This window comes from Carettochelys insculpta, chromosome 15 (assembly GCF_033958435.1).
Source record: "Carettochelys insculpta isolate YL-2023 chromosome 15, ASM3395843v1, whole genome shotgun sequence".
NCBI lineage: Eukaryota > Metazoa > Chordata > Testudines > Carettochelyidae > Carettochelys > Carettochelys insculpta.
The window spans coordinates 2147435-2171293 of NC_134151.1; the positions used below are offsets into that span (position 1 = coordinate 2147435).

Below are 23859 nucleotides of genomic sequence, written 5' to 3' on the forward strand. Positions count from 1 at the left end.
GATGCAAGTTGGGAGGCAGCTCCTCATCCCCCACTGAGGTCCACTTGCTCTTGGCCAGGTCTTAGCCACTTCCCCCATACTCAGGTGAGCTCACCTCCGCTCCCTGCCTGCGCTGTCACCTCAGCGGCAGCTTGCTGGGGGGGAGGGCAAGTGCCTTTATGGAGAAGGGTGAGCTGGCTTCTGCAGGGAACCACCCATAGACCTGCTGACCAGGGGCCAGGCACTTGAGTCCTTGCTGTGACAGCAGAAGGTGCAGAGTAAAACAGTTTATTAAAGTCCAAAATAGCTTCCGGTGACCCAAGGCCCTGGGCTAGAACCTGCGCGAATAAGCCAGAGTGGATGCAGTATCTCTAGGAGGTGGGCAGTGCAGCAGCTGAGGCACTAGTGTGGGAAGCTGGAGGGGCTCCCGCTGGCTGGAAGTACAGCTCCTTGAGTGCCCTCACTCGCTCCTGGAGCTGTGGGTTGGCCTGGTGGTGGTCAAGGGCCTGCAGTCCGGCATGGCTGAGAAAGTCGGCAGCAGCCTGTTCCGGGAGGGACAGCACGTTAGAGCTGGGCCCAGCCTGAGGCGGAGGTCTGGGTCTCCATGGCCTCTATGGCAGAACCCGTGTGCCCAATTCCGAGTTTCCCCCCACAGGCAGCAGGTGCTCAGGTTAAGTCAGGGGCTCCCAAACTTTTTGGCATCACACCCCCCTTTGGATTCCTGAGAAACCCTCCCGCCCCCCCTTTACCATCATCCAACCCCATTTTAACAAAAAATTCTATTTGTAATTTAAAATAAACAGGTTGATATAAAAATGTTATTTGAAATTAAAAATAAGTACAAATAGTTCTTGGCCCCTCGCAGGTTCCTGGTGCAATCCCAGCTGCCTGAGCCCTGTGCTGCCCACTAGAGCTGCCCAGGCCAGCTGCCCGCCTGCCTGAGCCCCGTGCTGCCAGAGCCACGTGTCCAAGCTGACTGAGCCCCACACTGCCAGGGCCAGCCACCTGCCCGAGCCGCTCAAGACCTGCAATGCCAGGGCCAGCTGCCCAAGCCCCTCCCCCAAATCCAAGTACCCCCAGTCCCCCACTCACTCCATCCCCCTCCCGCAAGCCAGGCACCCCCAGCCCCATCTAACCCCATCCTTCTCCTCCCCTCCCCAGCCCACACTCCCTCCCCTTTGCAGGAGGCAGGGAGCTCCATGTGGGTCTTCACCGGCTGCCTGCTTTTGATAGCAGCTGCGCCGGGTCGCCCACATAAACCGGCAGGGGCTGAGAGCCAGGAGCAAAGGCCGGCTCTTTCTTCAGGTGGGGGGAGTGCTAGGGGGTGCTGGGTCGCCTCATGCCCCCCTGCAATTTCTTCACGCCCCCCAGTTTGGGAAACCATGGGTGAAGTGAAGCTGTTCAGGGACCGTTGCTGCATGAGGCAGGGACTCTGAGCCTACCTCTGGCAGATGCAGGAAGAGGAGATTCAGCAGCTCGAGGCTCTGGCCCACGACCTGGGCATCAGGCAGAGTGAGGCTGTTGACCAGCACAGGCAGCACCGCCTTCTGGTGTAGCTGGTGGCAGTAGGCAGGACCCTTCTCGGCGATATTACACAGCACGGTCAGAGCCTAGGGAGGAAGCTGGCATGAGTGTCCCAGCCTGCAACTGAGGGTGGGCACAAGTTTACTACGGAGCAGAACCAGGCATTTATCACTGTCCTGTCCAGCTCCGTGCGTGGGGCAGTGCCGTGGGCGAACGCCAGGGCTGGGAGGCACGTGGAGAGAAGCAGGAAGTCCGATCCCCTGGAGGAGACAGCACAGCAACCTTCAAAGGGGGGGCCTGGCGTGCTGGAGCCCCACTCGCTCGCCGTTGGCTGCATGGCTCTAGGAGCGTTCTGGAGCGGGTGCCAAGCCAGCTGCTGCCAGGCAGAGTCTGCTACCTGCGCGCCCGGGCACCGTGCTGGACCTGCCTGCCAGGGTGGAGTGCGCCAAGGCCTGAGGGTTAGCTCCCTGCTGGCTTGGTGGGGAGCCCCAGCTAAAGCAGTCTCCTGCCGACTGGACAGACCAGAGCAGGGCAGCAGCTGCTGCTCATTGAGGTTTGCCCGGTCCAGGCCTTTCCCTCCTGAGCCTGCAGGAGAGGCAGGGGCCGCAGCAGCTCCTGCTTTGAAAGTGGGCACTTTACCATCCTCCAGGTGTACGTCCCTGCCCTGGCTGCCTCCTTTTATCGGTTCCTCCTTCCCTGCGGGGCTCTGGGAGCACCTTCCAAGGCTATCTCCCCAGCCTGCCTACAGAAGGAAGGTCAGCAGCTGCTCGTGGCTGCGCCGGTCCCCCTCTGAGTGAGGTGAAGCTGGGCTCTCTGCGAGCCTGGCCTGTTACCTGCTGGCGGGTGAAGAGACGAGAGCTGGGGCAGGCAGCTCAGCTCACTGCCAACGCCTCCCGGACTGACATGGGTTGGGACGGGGCAGAGCATTTCAGTGGCCTCTGTCCCCTCCTGCCGCAGAGCCTCCGTGAGCAGGTATGGAATGGGGGAGGGGACTGGCTTGCAAAAGAACCAACTAGGACAGAGGTAAATTAACGAGGGGAGGCAGTGGGTGTGTCCCACATCCTCCCACGGGGCTGATAAAACCTCCGAGAGACACGGGGACCTCTCACATGCGGGGCCCGCCCACTGGAGCACAATCCCCCCAGAGGCCCAGAAAACTGGCTGCTCTAGAGAACCCAACGTCCCACGGAGCGAGAGATTCCTTACCAGCAGTGTCACCATCTGAGAACAAGGCAAGAGGTGCAGGAGGGCTGGGATCAGGTCCAGGGTGAGCAGGGCCGAGCAGAAGACAGGCCCGTCAGCTGGGAAGGTGAGGAGATAAAGGTGTTCAGGAAACCCAGACAGATTGCTGAGGAAGAGCCTTTGAGGGCAGGCTCCCCGGCGTGGGCATTGATTGAGCTAGTGAAGCAGAGACTCCCTGTCAGAATGGCCATACTTTGTCAAGACCCACGGTCTGTCTCGCCCAGTGTCTCTCTGCCCACAGGGGCCAATGCCAGGTGCTCCAGAAGCAATGAACTAAACAAAGCCTGCATGGAGTGATCCAGCCCGTTGTCAGTCCCAGGTTCTGGCAGTTGCATTCAGGCACACCTGGAGCAGGGGGTTACATCCCTGACCATCTTGGCCAACTGCCACCAACGGACCTGTCCTCTGTGAAATTACCTAATTCCTTTTTGAATCCAGTTCTCCTGTTGGCCCCCACGTCCCCTGCCAGTGAGTTCCACAGACTGAGTGTGTGTTGTGTGACAAAGTACTTCCAGAGCTTTGTGTTAAACCTGCGGCCAATAAACTATCCAGGCCTTTTAATCTCTCCTCAGGTGGAAGCTGTCCCAGCCCCTAGTCAACGTTTTTTGCCTCTCGGTATGGTTTCCAGTTCTGGGACAACCACGTGTGCACATGGTATTCAAGGGGTAGGTGTTCCATAGAGTTAAGTAATGGCATAATGATATTTTCTCTCTAATCTATTGCTTTCCTAACACGGTTAGCTTTTCTATCTGCCCCTAAACATTGAACAGATGTTTTCCAAGGACTATCCACAATGACTCCAAAATCTTTGAGTGGTAACAGCTAATTGAGACCCCATCATTTTGTATGTAGAGTTGGGCATTATTTTTTCCACTGCACACTTGTCAATACTGAATTGCACCTGCCATTCTGATACCCAATCATCTCCTTTCACCCAATCATCTTATTTCACACAATCCCTTTGTCACTCCTCACAGACAGCTTTGGGCTCAGCTCTCAAGTAATTTCATATCTTTTTCACTCTTTGCCACTGCCCTGTTTACCCTGCTGTCTAGATAATTTTTGAACAGTACTGGTTCCAGTACAGATACTTGACAACAGCCACAGTTTACTTAGGACCTTCTCTCTTATCCTATGACATCTTACTTTACTGAAAAGCTTTCGCAAAGGGACCTTATCAAAGACTTTTTGAAACTCCAAGCACACACTGTAGTTGGCTCAATCCTTGTTGATTTCTTACATGAATTCTACTAGAGTGGTGAGGCATCATTTCCCTTTTCAAAAATATGTTCAGTGAGTAAAACAAAGCAGCAGAAATGTAGCACTTTAAAGACTAACAAAATGATTTATTCGGTGATGAGCTTTCGTGGGACAGACCCACTTCTTCAGATCTGAAGAGGTGGGTCTGTCCCACGAAAGCTCATCACCGAATAAATCATTTTGTTAGTCTTTAAAGTACTACATTTCTGCTGTTTTGTTCTGTTGGCGTGCAGATTAACACAGTTATTTCTCTGTTACTACATTCATTGTATGTTCATCTATGTGTCTGTTTCTGGGTGCTGACCCTACAAGGGGAGGGGATGGGGGAAGGTAAGTGTGTCAGCAGAGCTGGGCATGGAAGATCAAAGACAATAAGGCAGGTTAGCAGTTGCAGCCAATTCCCCGCTCCTTGCTGGAAGGGAGCACCACATGGCATCTCCACGAGCACATTGCCCTGAACATGTCCATGGCGGATGAACCTGCGAGTGGCCAAGCAGAGGGACTCAAGAACTGGGATGATGAAGTGGGCAATAAGACAACCCCTGTGTTTTCTGTTCTCTCTTTGGGTGTGTTATCCTCGCTCCCCCCAGTGGGACTCCAACACACCCTTTTGGCATGAGTCTCGTCCCAGCTTAATGAGCCACAACAGCACCAGAGGTTCTGTCTTTTGTACCTCTGCCCCTTCCAAGAGATGGCCTACAAAAAGGTGAGTCTCCCTGAGTTTGCTTTAAGAAAAGACCCAGATTCCCCAGCCAGCAGCTGTGTTAGTCACTCCAGTCCTGCAGCCAGTCCAGAGGTGCTAGGAAAACTCCCAGTATGCTGTATGTCCCACCAGCTGCAAAGGAAAATCACCTGTGAGGTTGTTGAGAAGCCAAAGACACTCCTGCACTAGGAACGGGTGCGGCTGCAGGAAGTGCTGCATGAACAGAAACAAAGCCACCAGGAGGCGCTCATCCTGGATCTGCAGGTTGCAGCTCTCAGGCTCCTCTTCTGCAAGCAGGTTGCCGAGACACCGGACCATGGGACAGACGAGCTGAAACGGTAAGAACGGCAGCCTGGGCGTCCCCCTTGGGCACAGTAGTGCTTCCGACAGCAGAGGCCTGGAGCATGGCTCTGCTGACCAGCCAAGGACCTGTGTGGCCTCCACTTACCAACTCCAGGCCCTCGGTCGTGCCTTTTGACATAGTGGAAGCCAGTTCCAGCACGAGTTGCGCCAGCGTTGGCACGATCCCCTGGGAGATTAACAGCCTGTTGTTCACCTGGCTACGAAGGGGAAGGAACAGTGGTGAATCCACGCAATGAACCCAGCACCACTCAGCCTCCTCGCCTCCGTGCCCCAGCTGGTTTGTCTGGGTCCCCAGCTACGAGATGGGGGGGTTGAAGTCGTTCCACAGCCTCTCAAGGCAAAACTGACAGAAGGGGTTTTGCTCTGATCCTACAGAGCAGGTCCCCAAAGGGCCCCAGTGGACTCCAGGACATTTTAGCCCAGACGGGGAACGCCTCAAAGTGAAAAATATGTGGAAACAGAGAGTTCCAGGTCTCTGGGGCTGGCCCTTCCCCACCCCACCCAGCAAGCTGTCTCCTGCCACAGTGAGATTGCTGATTGCACCGAGGAAGGCCAGCAGCAGGACTGGGCAAGAGCCTCATCTCAAACCAAAAGCAAAGGCGCCCAGGTTCCCCGCACCTGCTGGCTCTGGGCCGGGAGGACAGACAGGCGGAGGAGGGGACGCTCAAAGGGGAGGGCAGCTTTAGGGCACTGCAGAATCGTAGGGATAGGAACGGTCTTCAGCTCGGCGTCGGGACCATGAGACAGGGTGTGCCACCGAGCGTCAGGCCAGCAGGGATCCCCACACACCCTGAACACCACAGGCCTCTCCCAGCACCTGCGCCCTGACCACAGCTGCCAAAATTAGCCCCCAAGAGACTCAACGATTTTGTGCCACAGGTGGAGAACAGGAGCGACCATGGGGCACCGATGCCCCAGGCCCTGCAAGGGCAGGGAAATTATTAAGTGGGATATACCCAGAGCTTCCTGGCACGTGATCCACACCTCACGGACGAACCACCCCCTACCCCGGCTCACTGCCAAGCTCTTCGCAGCAGTCCCACTACCTCAGGGTACTAACAGGGTGTAAAACCACAGAGGATAGAGCCATGCACATGCCAGGGACATCTCCACCTCCCAGGCACTCGGCTCTCCCCCAGGGAACACAGAGTGAGGTCGCCTGGGAGCTGAAGCACCTGGCCAAGGATGCTAAGGAGCAGCTCTCTCCATTCCTGGCCCCTGGGGTCAGGGCCTCGCTTTCGTCCCGGGGTCTGCCAGCCCCGGGCAACTTTGAGCAGTAAGTACTAGCAGCACTCACCTACACACAATGTAATGAAGACACCAAGCAAACTCCACGGCAACTCCCATTCCCAGCTGCAGGCTGGAGCTGACCAGTCGAAGCATGTGCTGCGGGAGAGCGGAGTCCAGGACCAAGCTGGGGCGGGAGAGGGGCGTTAAGAGGAACGGGGTCGAAGGAGGGATGGAGCAGACTATACAAACAACACTGCCATGTACAGGGCGAAGCCTGGGCTGTGTGGGGAGGGTACTGCACAGCTCCCCCCGAGCTGCTGGGGTTCACGGCACTCCAGGTGCTCCCAAAGCACCAAACAGGAGAGAAAACATGGCCTCGCGCCCCCGGCAGTGCTCGGAGAACGGGGCAGGACTCATCAGCCGAGGGGGAAAGCGGGGTCTGCTGTAGATAGGTACCAGGATGTTCCCATTTGTCAAGGAGGCCGGAGCTCCAGTAACGCGAAAGGAGTCAGGGATCTCAGTCTGGGTCTCTGGGGTCAAGCGCCCAAGTCGGGGACAGCTGCACAGCTGGCACAGCCACCCCCGGCAGCGGCGGGCCCCAGAGGCCTTGGTGCCTCACCTCAGCTCCTCCCTAGAAGGGTCCTTCCCAGGAAGCTCAGCAGGGTGTTGGGGGCCGAGCCTGCCCTGACGCTACACACGCTCTAATACGTGGGGGTAGCTGGCCTCTGGTCAAGCCAGCTCCTTTTGGAGGCCATGAGCTCAATAGGAAGCAGTGTCTCTCCCTGGGACCGCTCTGTTTCACGCAGCCCCTGCCAGTGGCTGAAATCTGATTAGCTAAAGGCTCAGGGACAATTGTCCTGATCTGCACAGCACTTCAGGGCCGTGCCAGGCTGCTGCTCTGACATTTAATGCCAGAGAGGTAACATAGGACAGGTCCTCGCCCAAGGCAGGCACACGCCACACTCAGCCACGTGTCCCGTCCAGACACCAGGGGTAGATGAGGGGAAAGCGGTGCTTACGGTGTGATCTCGGCAGGGGCTTCCCTGGCCTGCAGGAGCTGCGAGAGGAGGTAGCCCAGGCCTTCCAGCACTGCCACGTGAGGGGACTGAAATCAGAGAGCGCGAGGCTGAGCCACTGGAACAAAGCCAGCAGCTCCGAGCGCTGACGAGGGAAGCGTGGACGTGCAAAACGTCAGCATGGAGCAGAGAGGCTGACCTCGGCTCTGCCCGCCCCGCCAGGAAGCGGGGCCGGGTCAGTCGCATGAATTCTTCGTGACAGCACTAAGCTGCTAGCTTAAGAACGCAGGGAAACAGCCTCCTGCTTGGCCAGCCACAGAGGAAGAGCAGAGGACAGGCCGGACACTCACCTGGATGCAGGATGCCAGAGCTGGAATAACACCTTGAGGTAAAAGCTGCTTCCTCACTGCCTCGCTCTCCACTGCCATGTTCCCCAGCGTGTACAAACACAGCTCCTAAAGCCACCCGGGAGACCACAGTCACTCTCCTCATGCGCCCGCCGCTCCCACCCAGCTGGACTTGCCAACTTCAGTACCTTTGCGTCACCCACAGATCTGGAGCCCTCCTGGGCACCCCCCAGTGCACTAATAAATATATTACCCACACCAGAGCTAACGTGGAACCAGGAGGCACGTGGGTGTCACCTCTGCCATGGCGAAACCCAGCCCGTGATTCCTACTCTTCATGTTATGTCATTTAGCCCAGTGTGGATCAGACAATATTTGGCCTTTTACCTCTGATTATTTAACCTCTTTAGTAGCCTCTTATGAAGGGCTTTGTCAAAAGCCTTTTATAGTCTAAATACATTGTGTCAAGCAGTTCTCTTTTATCCACTGTAGAGATGCCTCCCACAGAGGGCCCAGCATGTACTGTTCCGCCCTTGGCCAGGCCAGGCCATGGATGGAGCTCCTGGGGTCTCCACCAAATGCAGCTCTGTCCTGTAAGAGGGCAGCAAAGGGCTCTAGTGGAGATCTCTGGGGGCTGCATCTGGCCAACAGCCGACTTTTCGGCTGCACAATCACAGAAATCCAACCACTAAGGAAACCCAGCTGCTGCACGAACCAGGGAGAACCGTAGGCCTGCATCTTACCGTGAGTTCGACACTGTGTCCAGAGAGATAGGTCAGGAGATAGGAGGTTGCTGGCAAACAGGCCTCAGCCACCGCTGGCTCACTGGAATGGGAGAGTTCGTGCAGACAGCGAGCTGCCTCCATCTGTACGTCGGCCAAGCTGCTGGTGAAGAGCCCGACCAGCACCCGCATGCTGCCTTCCAGCCTGTAGGAGCACAGCGGGTGTCACAGCTTTCTGCGGCTCCTTCCCCAAACAGACACACCCCTCCCGCCTGGACGTCCCAGGGCCACAAAGGCAGGTACTAAAACACGCCCAGTTAATACGCTGGCCTGGCCACTCCTCGACCACTTGACTTGAAAGGGCCAGGTTAATTCCTGCTCTCACAGCTCGGACCTCAGTCACACAGGGCTGGACTTGCTACTGACTTTGCCCCACTTCTTTTACTACAGTCCCTCTTTCTCCCTCTCTCGTTTTCTCTCCTTGAGCAGCCAGATTTGCTGCCTTCTGAAGTCACTCTGCCCCTCCGGTGTGGCATGGCAGAGTGCTGAGCCGGCTGTCCCGGACCAGCCAGAAGGGAACTGCGACGCCTGCCAGGCTCTCCTGTAAGAACACACGCAGAACAAAGTCCCCAGCAAACCATGCAGACAGCAGGTTACAGCACACAGCTCTGGGGAGCAAAGTGAAAAACCTCCTGAGAATCCTTGGCAACAGATTTCCCTGTAGATCAAAATCAGGTAGAGTCACATCCTGCAAGTGCTCAGCCTCCCTTTGGGATCCAACAGCAGCAGCTGCCTGTCCAGCTTCCCCTAGAATCCCCTGTTCCCCTGGGACTCTCCCAGCTCAGCCTCATCCACAAGCCAGCAGAGCACAAAGGCGTTCAGGCCAGGCTGTCTAGGACACTGGCCCACACAAGGTGAGCTCTGATCTCTGGGGAAAGGAAACAGGCCCTGGAAAGGAAGGGACAGAGACACTTTCTGATGCAGTTACATGGGCCACACTCCCAATCACAGCCAAATTTTCCACCTCAATCCATGTCAATCCCTGCTACAGCCCCACCTACGGGGATCCCCACACCCAGGTCCTTGCATGGCCACAACCGAACAGCCCACTGCTGGCACGAACCTTTACAGGCACAGACTAGCCATGCCGCGGGCTGGGCACAGCACGGAAGCACAGACTGGCTAACCTGACAAATTTCTGCTGAATCTCTCTGTGCTGCAGTCCATGACGAAGGCGGCTCAGCAGTTTCTTCCTCTCCTCTGTCCCCCTCTGGACATCCCTCAGCAGCTGCAAAAGCTGATGGAAAACAAACAGCAGGGTGGGTGTCCAGCACAGCTCCAGGGTAAAACTCCCAGCATGCTCACACTCACGATCGCCCAGCACCGTTCCAAAGGAGAGCGGTACCAACCCTGGCCTCAACACGCTCCACCAGAGCTCTTCTAGCAGGTTGTCAAACGCTTTGGAATCCAACCAGCTCTCTGAACTTAGTATCGTTATTATGATTAACAGAAGGCGAAGGGCAGCGAAAGCCATCGCATCGAATACCTAGCACCAGGGACAAACGATATAAGCCCAGGCTGGGCCATAATTTTTGATGGGAGGCCACTCCAAGATTTTGGAAAGTGGTCCAGGTCCACATGCACCTATGGAGGAGATGCGGGGGCTGGGACAGAGCTCGGGGTAGGTCACTGGGGTTCGGGAGAGAATTCTGACCTGGGGAGAGGGTGCAGGAAGGAGTGCAAAGGGTGTGAGCTGGGGCAGGGCAGGGGTGCACCAGGGGTACAAGGTCCAGGAGGGGGCATGGGGGAAGGCCTGAAGGAGGAGTGTAAGAGGGAGTGCAGGGTCTGGGAGGGAGCTGTGACCTGGGATGGTACAGAGGGTTCGGGTGGCGACTTGAGGCAGGGCATTGGGAGTGCGGGGGTGGGGGGTGCCAGATGCAGGATCTGGCCAGGAGGTGCTTACCTAGGCAGCTCCCAGCTAGCAGCCCAGTGGGACCCTCAGTCAGGCTCCCTGCCTGCCACAGCTCCAGGCCACTGAAAGCAGCAGCTTGCTGGGACCATGGACCTCTCTGTGCTGCGTGCTCCCACCCCCAGCACAATGCCGGGGGCCCAGTGGGCTGTGGGACGCATCCAACCCACAGGCCATATTTTGCTGCCCCAGTACAAGCCCTTCACCTCCTGCTCCGACAGAGGCTCCGCTGCTATTTCCACTCCAGCCTGCCCATCTCCATTCACCGGGCTGTCATCCCGCAGAAGTCTCTTACTGACCAACTGCTGCTGTCTCCGGGCCTTCCGCAGAGCTGCAAGCAAAGCAACCTCTCATTACTGACAACATGGACAACAAGTTTCCAACCCAGCCAAAAGGCTGCTCTTGTTTGGGATGAGGAGACCCTGATGTTTGTCTCTTCCTATGTAATTTATGGGGAAAACATCCAGACACTAGCACAGATTCTATACAGATGTATTATAATAAATACATACTGTGCACGCAATGGAGTTTGGAGAGGAAAGTCTTAGACTGGCTGTAGATTTAGGAGCTGCAAGTCCAAGGTGAGAAAGGCCTGGCTGATGAGATAGGACTGAAGCAGTGGAATACCTGGGCAGTGTTATGGAGCTAGTGAAAGGCCGCTATGCATAGGTGTGGGGAAAAAGTCCACGAGGGCAAATGAAAGATCTGAACCAGACAAGAAAACAAAGGATGTGTTCGAAGATGCAGCTGTGGCACTTGCTGACTTTTAGACCTCCAGGGGAAGGATGCTGAGATGAAGCCCCTAGTTTACCCGCTCAGGAGCACTCATTAAAGTCTACGAGGAAATACAGCTCAGCATCATCAGGGCGAAAGTCGAACTTCACAAATCACAAGAAGTTCTGCAGTGCCTTAAAGACGAACCCATTGGTTGATTAGGTAATGAGCTTTCATGGACAAGACCCACCGCATCAGATTTGTAGTTGAGCGTTTGTGGGCAAGACCCACTTCCTTGGTTCTGGTGCGGAGCTGGTGAAGGTAGGCAAGGAAGCCGGAGAGGGCCAAGAATGGAAACTTGGGGGCTGTGACCACAGACAGCTTGGCAAAGCGAAGCTGCTCCTGGGGAGAGCACGTAAGCATGTATCTGCCAAAGCGGGTCCTTCCCCACGAAAGCTTATGCGCCATGCGCCAAAATGTTTCTTCGTCCATAAGGTGCCCCAGGACTTCTTGTTGTTCCCGATGATACAGACGAACACGGCTCCCGCTCTGGGACATGGAAGCAGTGGAGTCCTGACCAGGAGGAACCAGAGGAGGGGATACAGAAGCTGCGGAGCAGGAGTCAGAGCTCCAGAGCAGCCAAAGAGAAGGGCACAGTCCACGAAAAGAAGGATATTGATAACTACGCAGGGAGAGAACAAGAAGCCCCTGGGCACCTTAGGGACTGACCGATGGATATTTTGGAGCTTAAGCTTTGGTGGGCAAAGACCCGAAGCGGGTCTTTGCCCACCAAAGCTTAAGCTCCAAAATACCCGTCCGTCGGTCCCTAAGGTGCCCCAGGGCTTCTCGCTGGCTTGGAAGCTACAGTCTGAGGGGGGCTCCCCGGGGACCCCTTCCCCACTCCAGCCAGTGCAAACCCCACAGAACCACAGGGCTGGAAGGGACCTCAGGAGGTCATCTAGACCAGCCCCCTGCTTCAATCAGGATCAACCCCCACTGAGTCATCCCCGCTAGAACCCACCACCTCTCTAGCAACGCATTCCAGCGCCTCACCACCCGCCTGGGGAAGGAGTTTTTCCTAATATCCAGCCTACTCCTCCCCCTCTGAAACTTCAGACCGTTGCTCCTTCTTCTGCCACCTGACACCACTGAGAACAGCCTCTCGCCCTCCTCTTTAGTGCTCCCTCCAGGAAGCTGGAGGCTGCTGTTAAATCACCCCTCAGTCTTCTCTGCTGCGAACTAAACAAGCCCAAATCCCTCAGTCTCTCCTCGTGCGTCTTGTGCTCCGGCCCCCGAATCATTCTTGTTGCCCTTCGCTGAACCTGCTCCAGCACATCCGCATCCCTTTTATACTGGGGGGCCCAGCGCTGGACACAATATCCCAGCTGTGGCCTCCCCCGTGCCGAACAGAGGGGAACAACCACTCCCCGAGCTCTGAACCCCGCGGGGAAGGGGCCGCTGCTGCGCTGGTCCTCGGTGTCGCAGCGCCGCCCGCGGCCCGCCGGGGAGCGCCCACGCGGGGCAGGAGCTTCTCCCGCGGCCTGGCTCTTCCCGAGCCCCCGGCGGGGCCGCTGCTCCGGCCGCCCGGCCCCGATCGCGCCCGGCCCGGCCCGGCCCGCACCTGACTCCCGCTCCCGCCGGCGGGCCCGCAGCTCCTCCAGGCCGCCGGCGCCCGGCCACTCCCGACAGCGCCTCCGGCCCCACATGGCGATCGCGGCCGCGGCGGGGAAGATGGCGGCCGGGGACCGGGCGCTTCCGGGAGTCGGGCCCGGCCGCCGCGGCGCTGCGCCTACGGGAGGCCCCGGCCCGAGCGGCCGCCGCAGGCCCAGGGTCCGGGCAGGCCGGCGGGGAGCCCGGGACGCTCGGGGGTCAGCGAGGAGCCCGGGGGTTTGGGGGGTGCGGGGGGGTAAATTAGGGACCGAAGGGGGTCAGTGAGTGGGGTTCCTGGGGGTTTGAGGGGTGCGGGGGGTCAGTTAGGGACCGAAGGGGGTCAGTGAGTGGGGTTCCCGGGGGTTTGAGGGGTGCGGGGGGGTCAGTTAGGGACCGAAGGGGGTCAGTGAGTGGGGTTCCCGGGGGTTTGAGGGGTGCGGGGGGTCAGTTAGGGACCGAAGGGGGTCAGTGAGTGGGGTTCCCGGGGGTTTGAGGGGTGCGGGGGGTCAGTTAGGGACCGAAGGGGGTCAGTGAGTGGGGTTCCCGGGGGTTTGAGGGGTGCGGGGGGTCAGTTAGGGACCGAAGGGGGTCAGTGAGTGGGGTTCCCGGGGGTTTGAGGGGTGCGGGGGGGTCAGTTAGGGACCGAAGGGGGTCAGTGAGTGGGGTTCCCGGGGGTTTGGGGGGTGCGGGGGGTCAGTTAGGGACCGAAGGGGGTCAGTGAGTGGGGTTCCCGGGGGTTTGAGGGGTGCGGGGGGTCAGTTAGGGACCGAAGGGGGTCAGTGAGTGGGGTTCCCGGGGGTTTGAGGGGTGCGGGGGGTCAGTTAGGGACCGAAGGGGGTCAGTGAGTGGGGTTCCCGGGGGTTTGAGGGGTGCGGGGGGTCAGTTAGGGACCGAAGGGGGTCAGTGAGTGGGGTTCCCGGGGGTTTGAGGGGTGCGGGGGGTCAGTTAGGGACCGAAGGGGGTCAGTGAGTGGGGTTCCCGGGGGTTTGAGGGGTGCGGGGGGTCAGTTAGGGACCGAAGGGGGTCAGTGAGTGGGGTTCCCGGGGGTTTGAGGGGTGCGGGGGGGTCAGTTAGGGACCGAAGGGGGTCAGTGAGTGGGGTTCCCCGGGGATTTGAGGGGTGCGGGGGGTCAGTTAGGGACCGAAGGGGGTCAATGAGTGGGGTTCCCGGGGGTTTGAGGGGTGCGGGGGGGTCAGTTAGGGACCGAAGGGGGTCAGTGAGTGGGGTTCCCAGGGGTTTGAGGGGTGCGGGGGGGTCAGTTAGGGACCGAAGGGGGTCAGTGAGTGGGGTTCCCGGGGGTTTGAGGGGTGCGGGGGGGTCAGTTAGGGACCGAAGGGGGTCAGTGAGTGGGGTTCCCGGGGGTTTGAGGGGTGTGGGGGGTCAGTTAGGGACCAAAGGGGGTCAGTGAGTGGGGTTCCCGGGGGTTTGAGGGGTGCGGGGGGGTCAGTTAGGGACCGAAGGGGGTCAGTGAGTGGGGTTCCCGGGGGTTTGAGGGGTGCGGGGGGCTCAGGGACCGAAGGGGGTCAGTGAGTGGGGTTCCCGGGGGTTTGAGGGGTGCGGGGGGGTCAGTTAGGGACCGAAGGGGGTCAATGAGTGGGTTCTCCTGGGGTGCCAGTGAGAGGGTGGGTCGCAAGGGAGTTGGGGACCTGTGTGTGTCAGTGATGGGGGTGTCTGGAGGGGCACAAGGGGACTGGGGACTGTGTTAGTGAGGGGGCACCAGGGGGATTCAGGGTCCTGGCTCTCAGTGACTGCACTTGCCAGGGAGTCGGGGGTTGCGTACCTATGAGAGGAGCTCCAGCAGGGTTGGTGGCCTTGGGTGTGTCCTGAGATGTATCAGCTGGGAGCCAGAGTGTTACAGGAGATGTACTGTATCTGGTGCCAAATGTCCCACATCTCCTGTTCAGCAAGAAGCCACTAAGATGCAACTGGTCAGACAATCTCTCTAGCAATAATCACAATGAAGGAAGCAAGTGCTGACCTGTGAGACAGAGGGAGGATTTCTCCTGTTGGTGAACTACCTGGATAGGCAGGAGAGGCTTTTTAAACAGTTCTGCAGATCCCATATAATTGTCCTTCTTTTCCTTGAAGCACAAGCGGTCATCCCGTGTCAGAAGGGGCTGCCAGGGGGCTGGACCCCTTGGACATGGTGGGCCCTGACTGTTGAAGAGGGGAGCGCTCAGGCCACAGATCCAGAGGCTTCCATCGAGACAAAGGTTGGGGTTGTGCAAAGTGGGGGTGGGCCCCCAGAGGAGGTGTGAAATTTCTCAAGGGGGACCCAGCACAATTGGCTGCTGGGTCTCAGGCTCATCCATCTCATTCAAATGTTGAAATATGGCTCTGTTTTTAGGTCTGCATGTTCACGTTTATATTCCGATTAATAAAGCTTTTGTATTCTGCAGACTGACTTTCTTACCCGTGCCGAAAGGTGTTTTCTTTCCATAACCGAAATTCCCCTCGGGTTGGATGACATTAGACAGGTTGGGGGAGCCCTGCTGATTGCAGGGACGAAAAGTGGGGCCCATCATAAAAAGTGCATGTGCTCCTGTGTGCTGCATTCCGCTTCCTGTGGCCTTCCCTGGCTCCTTCGGTGAGCTGCACCGTCTGTGCTTCTGGCGGCTAGCCGGGTATTCCTCATTCCTGTCCACATAGTGACTCTAGGGAGAGTCCCCCCAGATTCACAGCCATGAAAAGCACATCACAAAGCAGGAAATGCAGCCTTCCCCCATGCAGCCCTCACCCTTTGCCATATGCTCCAGATTTCCCCAGTGAGGCAAGTGTTTCTCCACTTGACGATCTTGACCCAAATGGCAAGCGTGGGGGAGGTCACAAGGTTATTTTAGGGGGGGTGCAGTATTGCTACCCTTAATTCTGCGCTGCCTTCAGGACCAGGAAGCCAGAGGGTGGTGGCTGTTGAGCAGCTGCCCAGCTGGAAAGGCAGCACCCTGGCCCTGGCAGCTGCGCAGCACATACAGGGGGTGTGAATGTACCATGTCATCCTTCTGCAGTGCTGCCTTCAGAACGGGGCAGCTGGAGGGTGCCGGCTGCTGGCTGACTGTCCAGCTCTACAGGCAGCAGCACAGAAGGATGCCCGTACTGTATCAAGTCAGTCCTACTTCTGTGTTGATCTGTGGGAGTTGTGGGGGACGGCTGCAGCTCCCCACCCTATGGGTGAGGAGATCCCTGCAGCTCCCAGCTGCCATGGGTGGCAGAGGCAGGACTTCTGCTGATCTCTTGCACCGCCGGGAAACAATGCCACTCTCCACCTCCAGGGCAGCAAGGGACCCCCATAGCTACTGGCCAACATGCACTGCAGTGGAGACTCCCCCACAGCTCCTGGTGCAGGAGGTGGCCAGGGGGATCCCTGCTGTTCTGTGCTGCGACAGGGAGTAGGGACCACCAGAGTTCTTCACGTCCATGGGCAGCAGGGGGGTATCTCAAAGCTCAGAGCCCACAGTGGAGCGGGACCTGGAACTCTGAACCTCCACAATTGTTGGTGGCCTCTGGAGCTCCCAGCTCACCTGCACCTGCCCAGGCTTCCCTTTGACGTGGATATTTTCAGCAAAAGCTGGGGACAAGTCAAAGGCTTCTGTGAACTTTTCATCATCACACGTGGCCTATCTGTGAGTTCTGCTAAAATTACCCATGACAAAGCCTTACCCTTCGGCAGAGGTGGGTATGTTTCAAGAAACAGACACCGCATCAGTGGTTAGAAACCGGCCCATTAGCATCCTAAGGGTTTACCTTTGACTTCAGTGTGAGTAGGAGCAAGCCCCATATAATTTCCATTCTGATTCCCTTGAATGGTAGGAAAATAAAGTATATAATTTGATACGAGTTTAATCTTCCCTAGTCTTAACTGCCACAGGTGCTGCAATTCCATGCTAGCAGCTTCTACCTCTGTATACAACACTTCTATAGTTCTCTGTTGTAACTGTGAGCCCAAAACTTCCACCCTTTGGGAGAGCTCACTTAGTAAGGTACTAGAGTATGTACCATGGATAAAGAGATTAGATTGGTAGATAGATTAGATATGGTATATGGGGATGGGTGGGTGAGTGGATGGATGGATACTACAATAGGGTATTCTTCTTTTTAAACTCTTGTACTCCAGGTGGAGCCTAGGTCATCTACAAGTCTCCTCCACTTCATTCCATCTCAGAGCAAAACGTCTAGTGTCCCCCAGTTATTGTCCTTCCTAACTGTCAGAGTGAATATATATTCACATTTATGGAATAAATTGCCTAGGGAGGTGGTGGAATCTCCATCACTGGAGATATTTAAGAACAGGTTAGATAGACGTCTATCAGGGATGGTCTAGACGGTGCTTGGTCCTGCCATGAGGGCAGGGGACTGGACTTGGTGACCTCGCGAGGATCCTTCCAGTCCTAGTGTTCTGTGATCCTATGATAATCTCAGTAGGTCTTCTCCACATTGTCCGAGGTCTTCCTCTTTTGCATTTTCCTTGTGGGTTCCATTCGAGAACTTGATGGGCTATGCTGGTTGATGGTTTTCTGAGCATGTGCAGCATTACAGGTTGTTATATCCCTTAGCCTTGGGGCATGTTTATTTTATTACCTCTTTGTCATATGTGGTCTAAATTCTGGGACTCCACCTGGGACCTGAGAATCAAGAATCAAACACGCTCTTGGGCTGTCCTCTTCAGGAAGCCCTGACCCTGTCAATGTAACTTAGGTGGAGATGCAGTTTTGCTAGCCCCTATAATTCAGGAGGCTCAGGCTCAGTTGGCAATGATGCATGTATGAGCCTGCTTACTTCCTGTTTCTTTCTGTGGTACAGTTTGCAGGGTTGGGATTTAGAAAAACTCCCTATTTACATACAAGCAGAGCAGGCTGGGTCCAGAGTCAGACAAACCGAGGGCCCTGCATTGCCATTGGGACAGAGGATCTTTTCAGAGGCGAAGCATGTGCTAAGGTAATCAAAACACTGTGTCCTTAGCTTTCTTGGCAGGTAGAGTTCAGGAAACCTAGTTCTCCCCCCTTCTGTGTCTTAGGTGGGCTTGCTGCTGGCCCAGACAGCATTTCGGGAGGGGAGATTTTGGACAGGATTATGAAATACCTTAAACCCATTAGTCAGCTCCTGTTGTGTCTTTCCCAACTGTCGGTCTGTTTCAGGAAACAAACATGTTAGTGCTTATTATGCAAAAGGAAGCAGCAGCTGAGAAGCTGTCTGACAGCAAGGAGCGGTTAGTGAAGGATAAAGCTGCTCACAAGAGAAAATCACTGTCTCAATCAAGGACACCGGAAAGCTAAAGGAATCCAGCCTCTTCGCTAGCGGGAAAAGATTGCAATTCCAAATTGGCAGGTGAGTCCTTTAACAGTAACCCCATCGCAGAGGGACAGCTGGTTAGTCTGTAATTGTAAAAGGCTATCACCCGAATTTACAATGGACAGTGACTTATTTTTGCCGTGATTTTCTTACATATATTCCTGCCTTTATATTTCCCCTCCAATCCATTTGATGAAGTGGGGTTTACCCACAAAACCTTACACCTTAATAAACCAATTAGTTTCTAGAGAGCTGCAGGAAGGACTCCTCATTGTTTTTAAGAACCCCTGTGAAATGCTGCTGGAATGTGATCATTCCTCCAGTCGCGCAGGGGCACCGGAGAAATGTACCTTTGCAAGACAAGGAATGCAGTCTTTCTCAGCTTTTAACCCTTTAACAGCTGGCACCTTTCGGACTGCCCATCGACAGTCCTGAGCAGGGTCACTCAGTCACACGGACTAACCAGGCCCCAAAGTTAGCTTGTTCCCAGGGTTGTATGGATATTACTGGCTGATTCCCCAGTACTGCCTGTGAGGTTGACAGTTGGTAGCATTCCAGTTTGAGAAAAGGAAACTGAGGCATTGACCGGTGCAGTAACCTGCCCGAGACTGCACGGTGAGCCACTGTCAGAGCTTTGACTAAAAGAAGGGAGTCACTGCCCCCCATCCTGTGCTGTGACCATTAGGCCATATTTTCTCTTGTGTGATTGACCATTTCTAGCTTCTCGCCTGCTGGGCCCTTGGGCTTGCCAGGGCGTTTCATAGCAGGAGATTCCCCTGTCTGGTACATAGGATACAAACTGGCACTTTAGCATAAAGTCCTAGTGCGTAACGGGGCCCTCCATGGCCAGGTGGGACCAAGCAGCTCCCTGTGCTGGAGGGGATCGTTGCGGAGTGGGAGGTGAGCAGACCCCCATCCAACAAGGGCTGCTAGCGGGTGAGGAAGAACTCTGCCTGTGAAGAGAACCAGGCTTTGGGAGGGGTGGAGTACTGACTCTCCTCCCTGGCCATTGCACAGTGTCTCGGGGGAAGGGGGCACGTGAGGAGGACTCACAGCTGGTCCCTACACCAGATCCCGGTGAGAATCCTCACTAGAGACACCCCGGAGCAGAGTATCTCTTCCGGCCTTTGGGCAAATCTGAAGCCGGATCCAGGCCTGAACGTTGTGGTTCAGACCACTCTCCGGACTGCGCTGTGACAGCACCTCCAGCTGCAGCGGTGGTGGGGAGAGGGAGCAGCTCCTCAGCTGAGGTCCACTGGATTCCAGATGAGTCTCATGCTGAGTGAAATCCCGGCCCCATTGAAGTCCATGGATGTTTTGCCCCAATGGGACCAGGGTTTCTCCTGGGGTCAGGCCACCCACCATCATCCCACTGCTTGAGCTAACAGCCCCTGTTGCTAACAGGAAGAACTGGCTCCAGGCGTTCCAGCAGGGCCAGCAAGCAGCAGATCAGTCCTTGAGGCTGAGGCGAAGGCTCTCTGCTTAACAGGACTAGCTCTCACCTTGCTCGCTCCTCTTCCAGCCTTCAGAGGGAACGATCAGGTGCCCTTGCTTTGGTGCCCACAGCCAGACTCAGACGTGATGTGTTGTGAATAGCCCTAGCTTTGTGGTGCTTGCGTTGTGTGAGGCAAAGGCTCTTTGCCTCCCATCGCATACTGCCTGCACCCCGGTCTGTAACAACCAAGGTGTGAGCTTCACTCTTGTTCTCTTCTTGTCTAGGCTGTTCATCATGCAGTTCACTCATCCATGTGTGGTTATCCTGCTCGTGGGATTGAAACTCTCTAACGTAGCTGGTGACTGCTCCTTCAATAAGTCCCAGAGTCACTGCACCTGCTCTCTTTTGGATCAGGAAAACCTGGGGAACATCATCCAATGCCTCCCTGCCTCGGTCTTCGAGCTTCGTGGAGGAAACTTGGAGAAATTTGCACATTTTGCCTCCATCTCAGTAGAGGACTCAGTGCTTGACATGCTGCAGTCTCTGCAAGTGACCAAGATTATCTTTGGAGACCTCCTTGTGCCGGAGGTTCTCTTGGCAGCGGTCATGAAGTTCTTTTCCTACATGCGTATCACAGAACTTGAGTTTGAAAACTGCACTTTCCTTGGAAAGACCACGTGGTTCCACATGGACATGTTGCTTCTACCCATCTCCTCCTTACGCTTCCATAAGGTGACATCCGTGTCTCTGGCTGACAGAGACAAAGACTTCTCCCACCTGAGTGGCTGGCTGGAGACCCTGAATAATCTGACTGTGACACAGTCACAGGTCACCTCCATTCCATGCAGCATTGGCAAGGTTTTCAGAACCTTACGCTATCTGGATGTGTCAGAAAACAGCCTCCAGGACCAGAGCATGAAGACTTCCTTTTGCCCGGGGGCTTTCCCACAGCTCCAGGTATTAAAACTCCACCACAACAACCTGTCCTCCTTCCACACCATTTGTGAAACGCTGCCCCAGCTGGAGAAGCTTGTCCACTTAGACCTGAGTCAGAATGAGCTGACTATCTCCCCCTCCTCCTCCTGTAAATGGCAGTCATCCCTCCACACCCTCAACTTGTCCACCACAGGCTTAGATCACATCACCCTGCCTCTGCCCCCCACCATCAAAGTATTAGATGTGAGTTCCAATAACCTTCATGCTCTAGACCTCGCACTCCCCTTCCTGAAGGAACTCTACCTGTCCAACAACAGGCTGCAGGCTGTACCCTCTGCCAAGAACTATCCTGCTCTAGAAGTGCTCAGTCTAGATGGAAACCTGATCTCAGGCCTCCCCAGGTACGAGCTGCAGTCTCTGAGACATCTGCAGAGCCTACGGGCCGGTCGGAATCCCTACAACTGTTCGTGTGTGGCGGCCAGAGAGATCCAGGCCTTGGCAAGCACAGGATCCTTGATGCTGCACTGGCCTCAGGACTACACGTGTGAGTCCCCGTCTCCTTACCAGGGCACGCTGGTGAAGGACGTGCCCACTTCAGCACTGCAATGCAACAAGGCCATCGTGATAGCTCCTGTCTCTGTCCTTCTTGCACTAAGCTGCTTGGCTGGGATCATTTGCTTTGCGTGACATAAAGCAAAGTCTGGCCGAGCCAGTTGCTAGGCTTTGGCCACCAACACGCGGCCCTTCACATGCCAGGACAGGGGCTGTAGACCACCACAGCTTGCAAGTGCATATGCCCTTGATGACCCCATTGCACTGCAGCACCGCTGTCAGAGAGGGCGGCCTGCTCTGGACCTACCACTCACCCCTTTGGGCAAGGAGGAGCAGATCTCTAGCCAGTTTCCCAGGAGCAAATTGAGAGAGACATTAAATACAGACTAGGGGACCCACGTGCAGTGCACCTCTCGGCCCTGCGGGGATTGTACGCTGGATGATTGCAGACCTCTGAGGGACCACACAGGATTTTGCCATATTTTTATAGCACAGGTGTGAGCCGAAAAGTGACTGTGCCCCACTGACGTTATGAGGCTCCCCATTCATGTCGTCTTGCAGCTCCTGGAGCCGAGCAACCCCAGAGGTGACCGAATTCCTTATTCACACAGACTCAGTGGTAGCTCCACAAACTAGTTGAATTCCTCTGGTTCCCAACTGCCTCTAGGGTTCTCAGGAAGGACTGAAGGGAATTTCTCCTCCCCCAGACACTTGGGCCAATTCTGTGTACAAACCGTGTCTAAATAGAAGTGCTTAGACTGCTGGGGGGAGAGGGGGAGTGTTGTGCGAAGGGGCCCACGTATCTGAGGCCTAAATGGAAGTAGTCAAGAGTTTGGTGGTCTAAAGCAAAGCTGAGCTAGGAGCAAGAGGCAGGCTGTGCTCACAGAATCTGGCAAGGACAGGGCTGATATTGCGGAAACATACATCCCCGAGAGGTTCTAGGCACCCCTGTAAACACATTCCAGTAGCATGGTACCAGAGCACCCTGCTAGGAAACAGCTTGGGACACTCCCCATAGATAACAGGAACATGTCGACCCTTGCTCAGGATGGGGATGTTTTGACCAACACGTAGCAGGTAATCAGTGGCAGATACCTGGGAGAGTGGTGCCTTGTACATCTGGAGTGATGTGTAACTTGTTTGTATCCGTTTCTAAAGAGGTACCTTGGAGAGGTTGTCTTTGTCCAACTAAAGGGGCAGTGGAATTCCCCCCCCAGACTGAGCTGCATCCCTTATTGGGAGCACACATGCACAGTGGTTTGGTGGAGTCCGCTGACAAGTTACTGTGCTTCGTTTGGCAATAAAGCTGCTGTGCTGCCTTCCCGCCTTCTCTGAGTTCTGTGGTTCTTGGGGGGGTCTCTCGGGGTCGCCGGGGGACTATCTGCGCAGGGCCGGGGCAGCACACACCTGCACCGAATGGTTATCAGCAATCAATGGTGCAACGTGTCTGTCCAGTAACAGCTGACTCTGGGGGGGATTTCTTTTGAACTGCTAGAGCTGTACTGGCGCAGCACCTGGGGGAGTGGGTATAAACGTGCTTATGCTGTGAAGCTCATTCTCCCCGCATACTAGCATCCAATGCACCAGGATTAACCCTTCTATGCCAGTATAACTGCTTCCACAGCCGGTTTATCCACATTCACTATGCTGGTGCAGTATAAGTGCTGCAGCCTCTGTGGAGACAAGGCCTTAGCATGCGCTACAATAGAGGGAGCAGATTCTGCTCGCAGGTGGCAGTCGAGCAATTCTTTTGCAAGCCCTCCGCACGGGTTGTTTCGCGGATTATTGGGCCTTTCTTTGCCTGTTGTCAAAGGCTCCCTGAAAATCCAAATGTGCATTGCCCTCGTCCGCCTGCTCGTTGACGTCCTCCGGGAATTCTAATAGATTGGTGAGGCAGGATTTCCCTTTGCGAAAGCTCTTCCCTGCATACTGTGTTCATTGGTATCAGTGGTAGTCAAACCAGGGCTTGGGAGCCACATGGCTTTTTTACAGTTAAAGTGGGGTTAGTGGAGCCCCCCCCCCCACCTCCTTTCTCCATTTACCAGAAAGGGATCGGGGGCTCAGGGCTTCTGTCCTGAGGTTGGATGGTGGTGCTATGGGCTTCTGCCCAGTGGGAATGGGGGGGTCAGGGCTTAGCCCCGCAGAAAATGCCTGTCTGGCCTTGGGGCATCTGCCTTGCAGAGATGGGAGGGTTTGGTCAGCTGGGGCTTGGGGGTGCCGTATCCCAAGCCCCGGCAGGTGCACCCTCCTGCAGGGCTAAAGCCTAGGTGGCAGTCTCCCGACTCCAACCCTGGCAGGGGCCCTGAGCTCTGGCAGCCCTCTCTCCATGGGAAAGAAGCCCTGGCCAGTGCCTTTCATGTGGCTGGAGCCCTGAGTCCTGACAGGCATCCCTGGCTCTCAAACATCTGAAGATAATCACCCACTAAGTTCGGTTCTCTCATTCTCGGTGGCTTATAGTTCTTTACTATAGCATCAACCAGTTGGCCTGGTACAGGAGTTAAGCTTAGCAGCCTATCATTGCTGGGATTGCCCTGGGGGCTTTTGCAAATGCACATCATATTAGCTACCCTCCAGTGCTCTGGTTTAAGCACTAGGTCACACCCCCTCGTGAGTAGTTCTGTAGTTACATACTTCAGTTTCCTCTTGCATGACTGGCAGCTGCTCCTGGTAACTTCTTGTTTAATTTATCAGTTTGTCCAAAACCACTTCTGTTGACATTCGCCCTGGGACAGTTCCTCAGATACAACTGGGAGACCAGCCATCCTGGGTCAGTCCAAAGGTGTCCTGTCTTACAGCTGTGGCCAACGTCAGATGCCCCCAGGGAATGAAGAGCAAAGGCAGTCATCAAGTGGTCCTCTCCCTTGTCACCCATGCTCAGGCTCTGACAAACAGAGGCCAGGATCACCATTCCCTAATAGCCACTGATGAACC

At 55.9% G+C, this 23859-nt stretch overlaps 2 protein-coding genes across 3 annotated transcripts; one reads left to right on the plus strand and one right to left on the minus strand.

The window, feature by feature from the left end:
• Positions 1–131: 131 nt before the first annotated feature.
• Positions 132–12862, minus strand: TMCO6 (transmembrane and coiled-coil domains 6). 2 transcript variants are annotated; one of them, XM_075009676.1, is made up of 12 exons: positions 12691–12862; positions 10562–10686; positions 9574–9683; positions 8408–8591; positions 7668–7772; positions 7321–7406; positions 6369–6485; positions 5157–5268; positions 4858–5038; positions 2710–2804; positions 1422–1589; positions 132–521 (listed from the first exon to the last, which is right to left on the minus strand). In XM_075009676.1, the coding sequence occupies exons 1-12, from the start codon at positions 12773–12775 to the stop codon at positions 351–353; spliced, it is 1539 nt and encodes a 512-aa protein (XP_074865777.1). In that variant the 5' UTR covers positions 12776–12862; the 3' UTR covers positions 132–350. The 2 variants fall into 2 exon arrangements, with proteins under 2 accessions (XP_074865777.1, XP_074865778.1); XM_075009677.1 differs by lacking the exons at positions 7321–7406; positions 8408–8591; positions 9574–9683; positions 10562–10686; positions 12691–12862 and having other exon boundaries at positions 7668–7754.
• On the plus strand, positions 12774–21279 carry CD14 (CD14 molecule). The gene is made up of 2 exons (XM_075010076.1): positions 12774–12937; positions 19725–21279. Exons 1-2 carry the CDS (start codon positions 12774–12776, stop codon positions 21061–21063), a joined length of 1503 nt encoding a protein of 500 aa, XP_074866177.1. The 3' UTR covers positions 21064–21279.
• The last annotated feature ends 2580 nt before the right edge of the window (positions 21280–23859 follow it).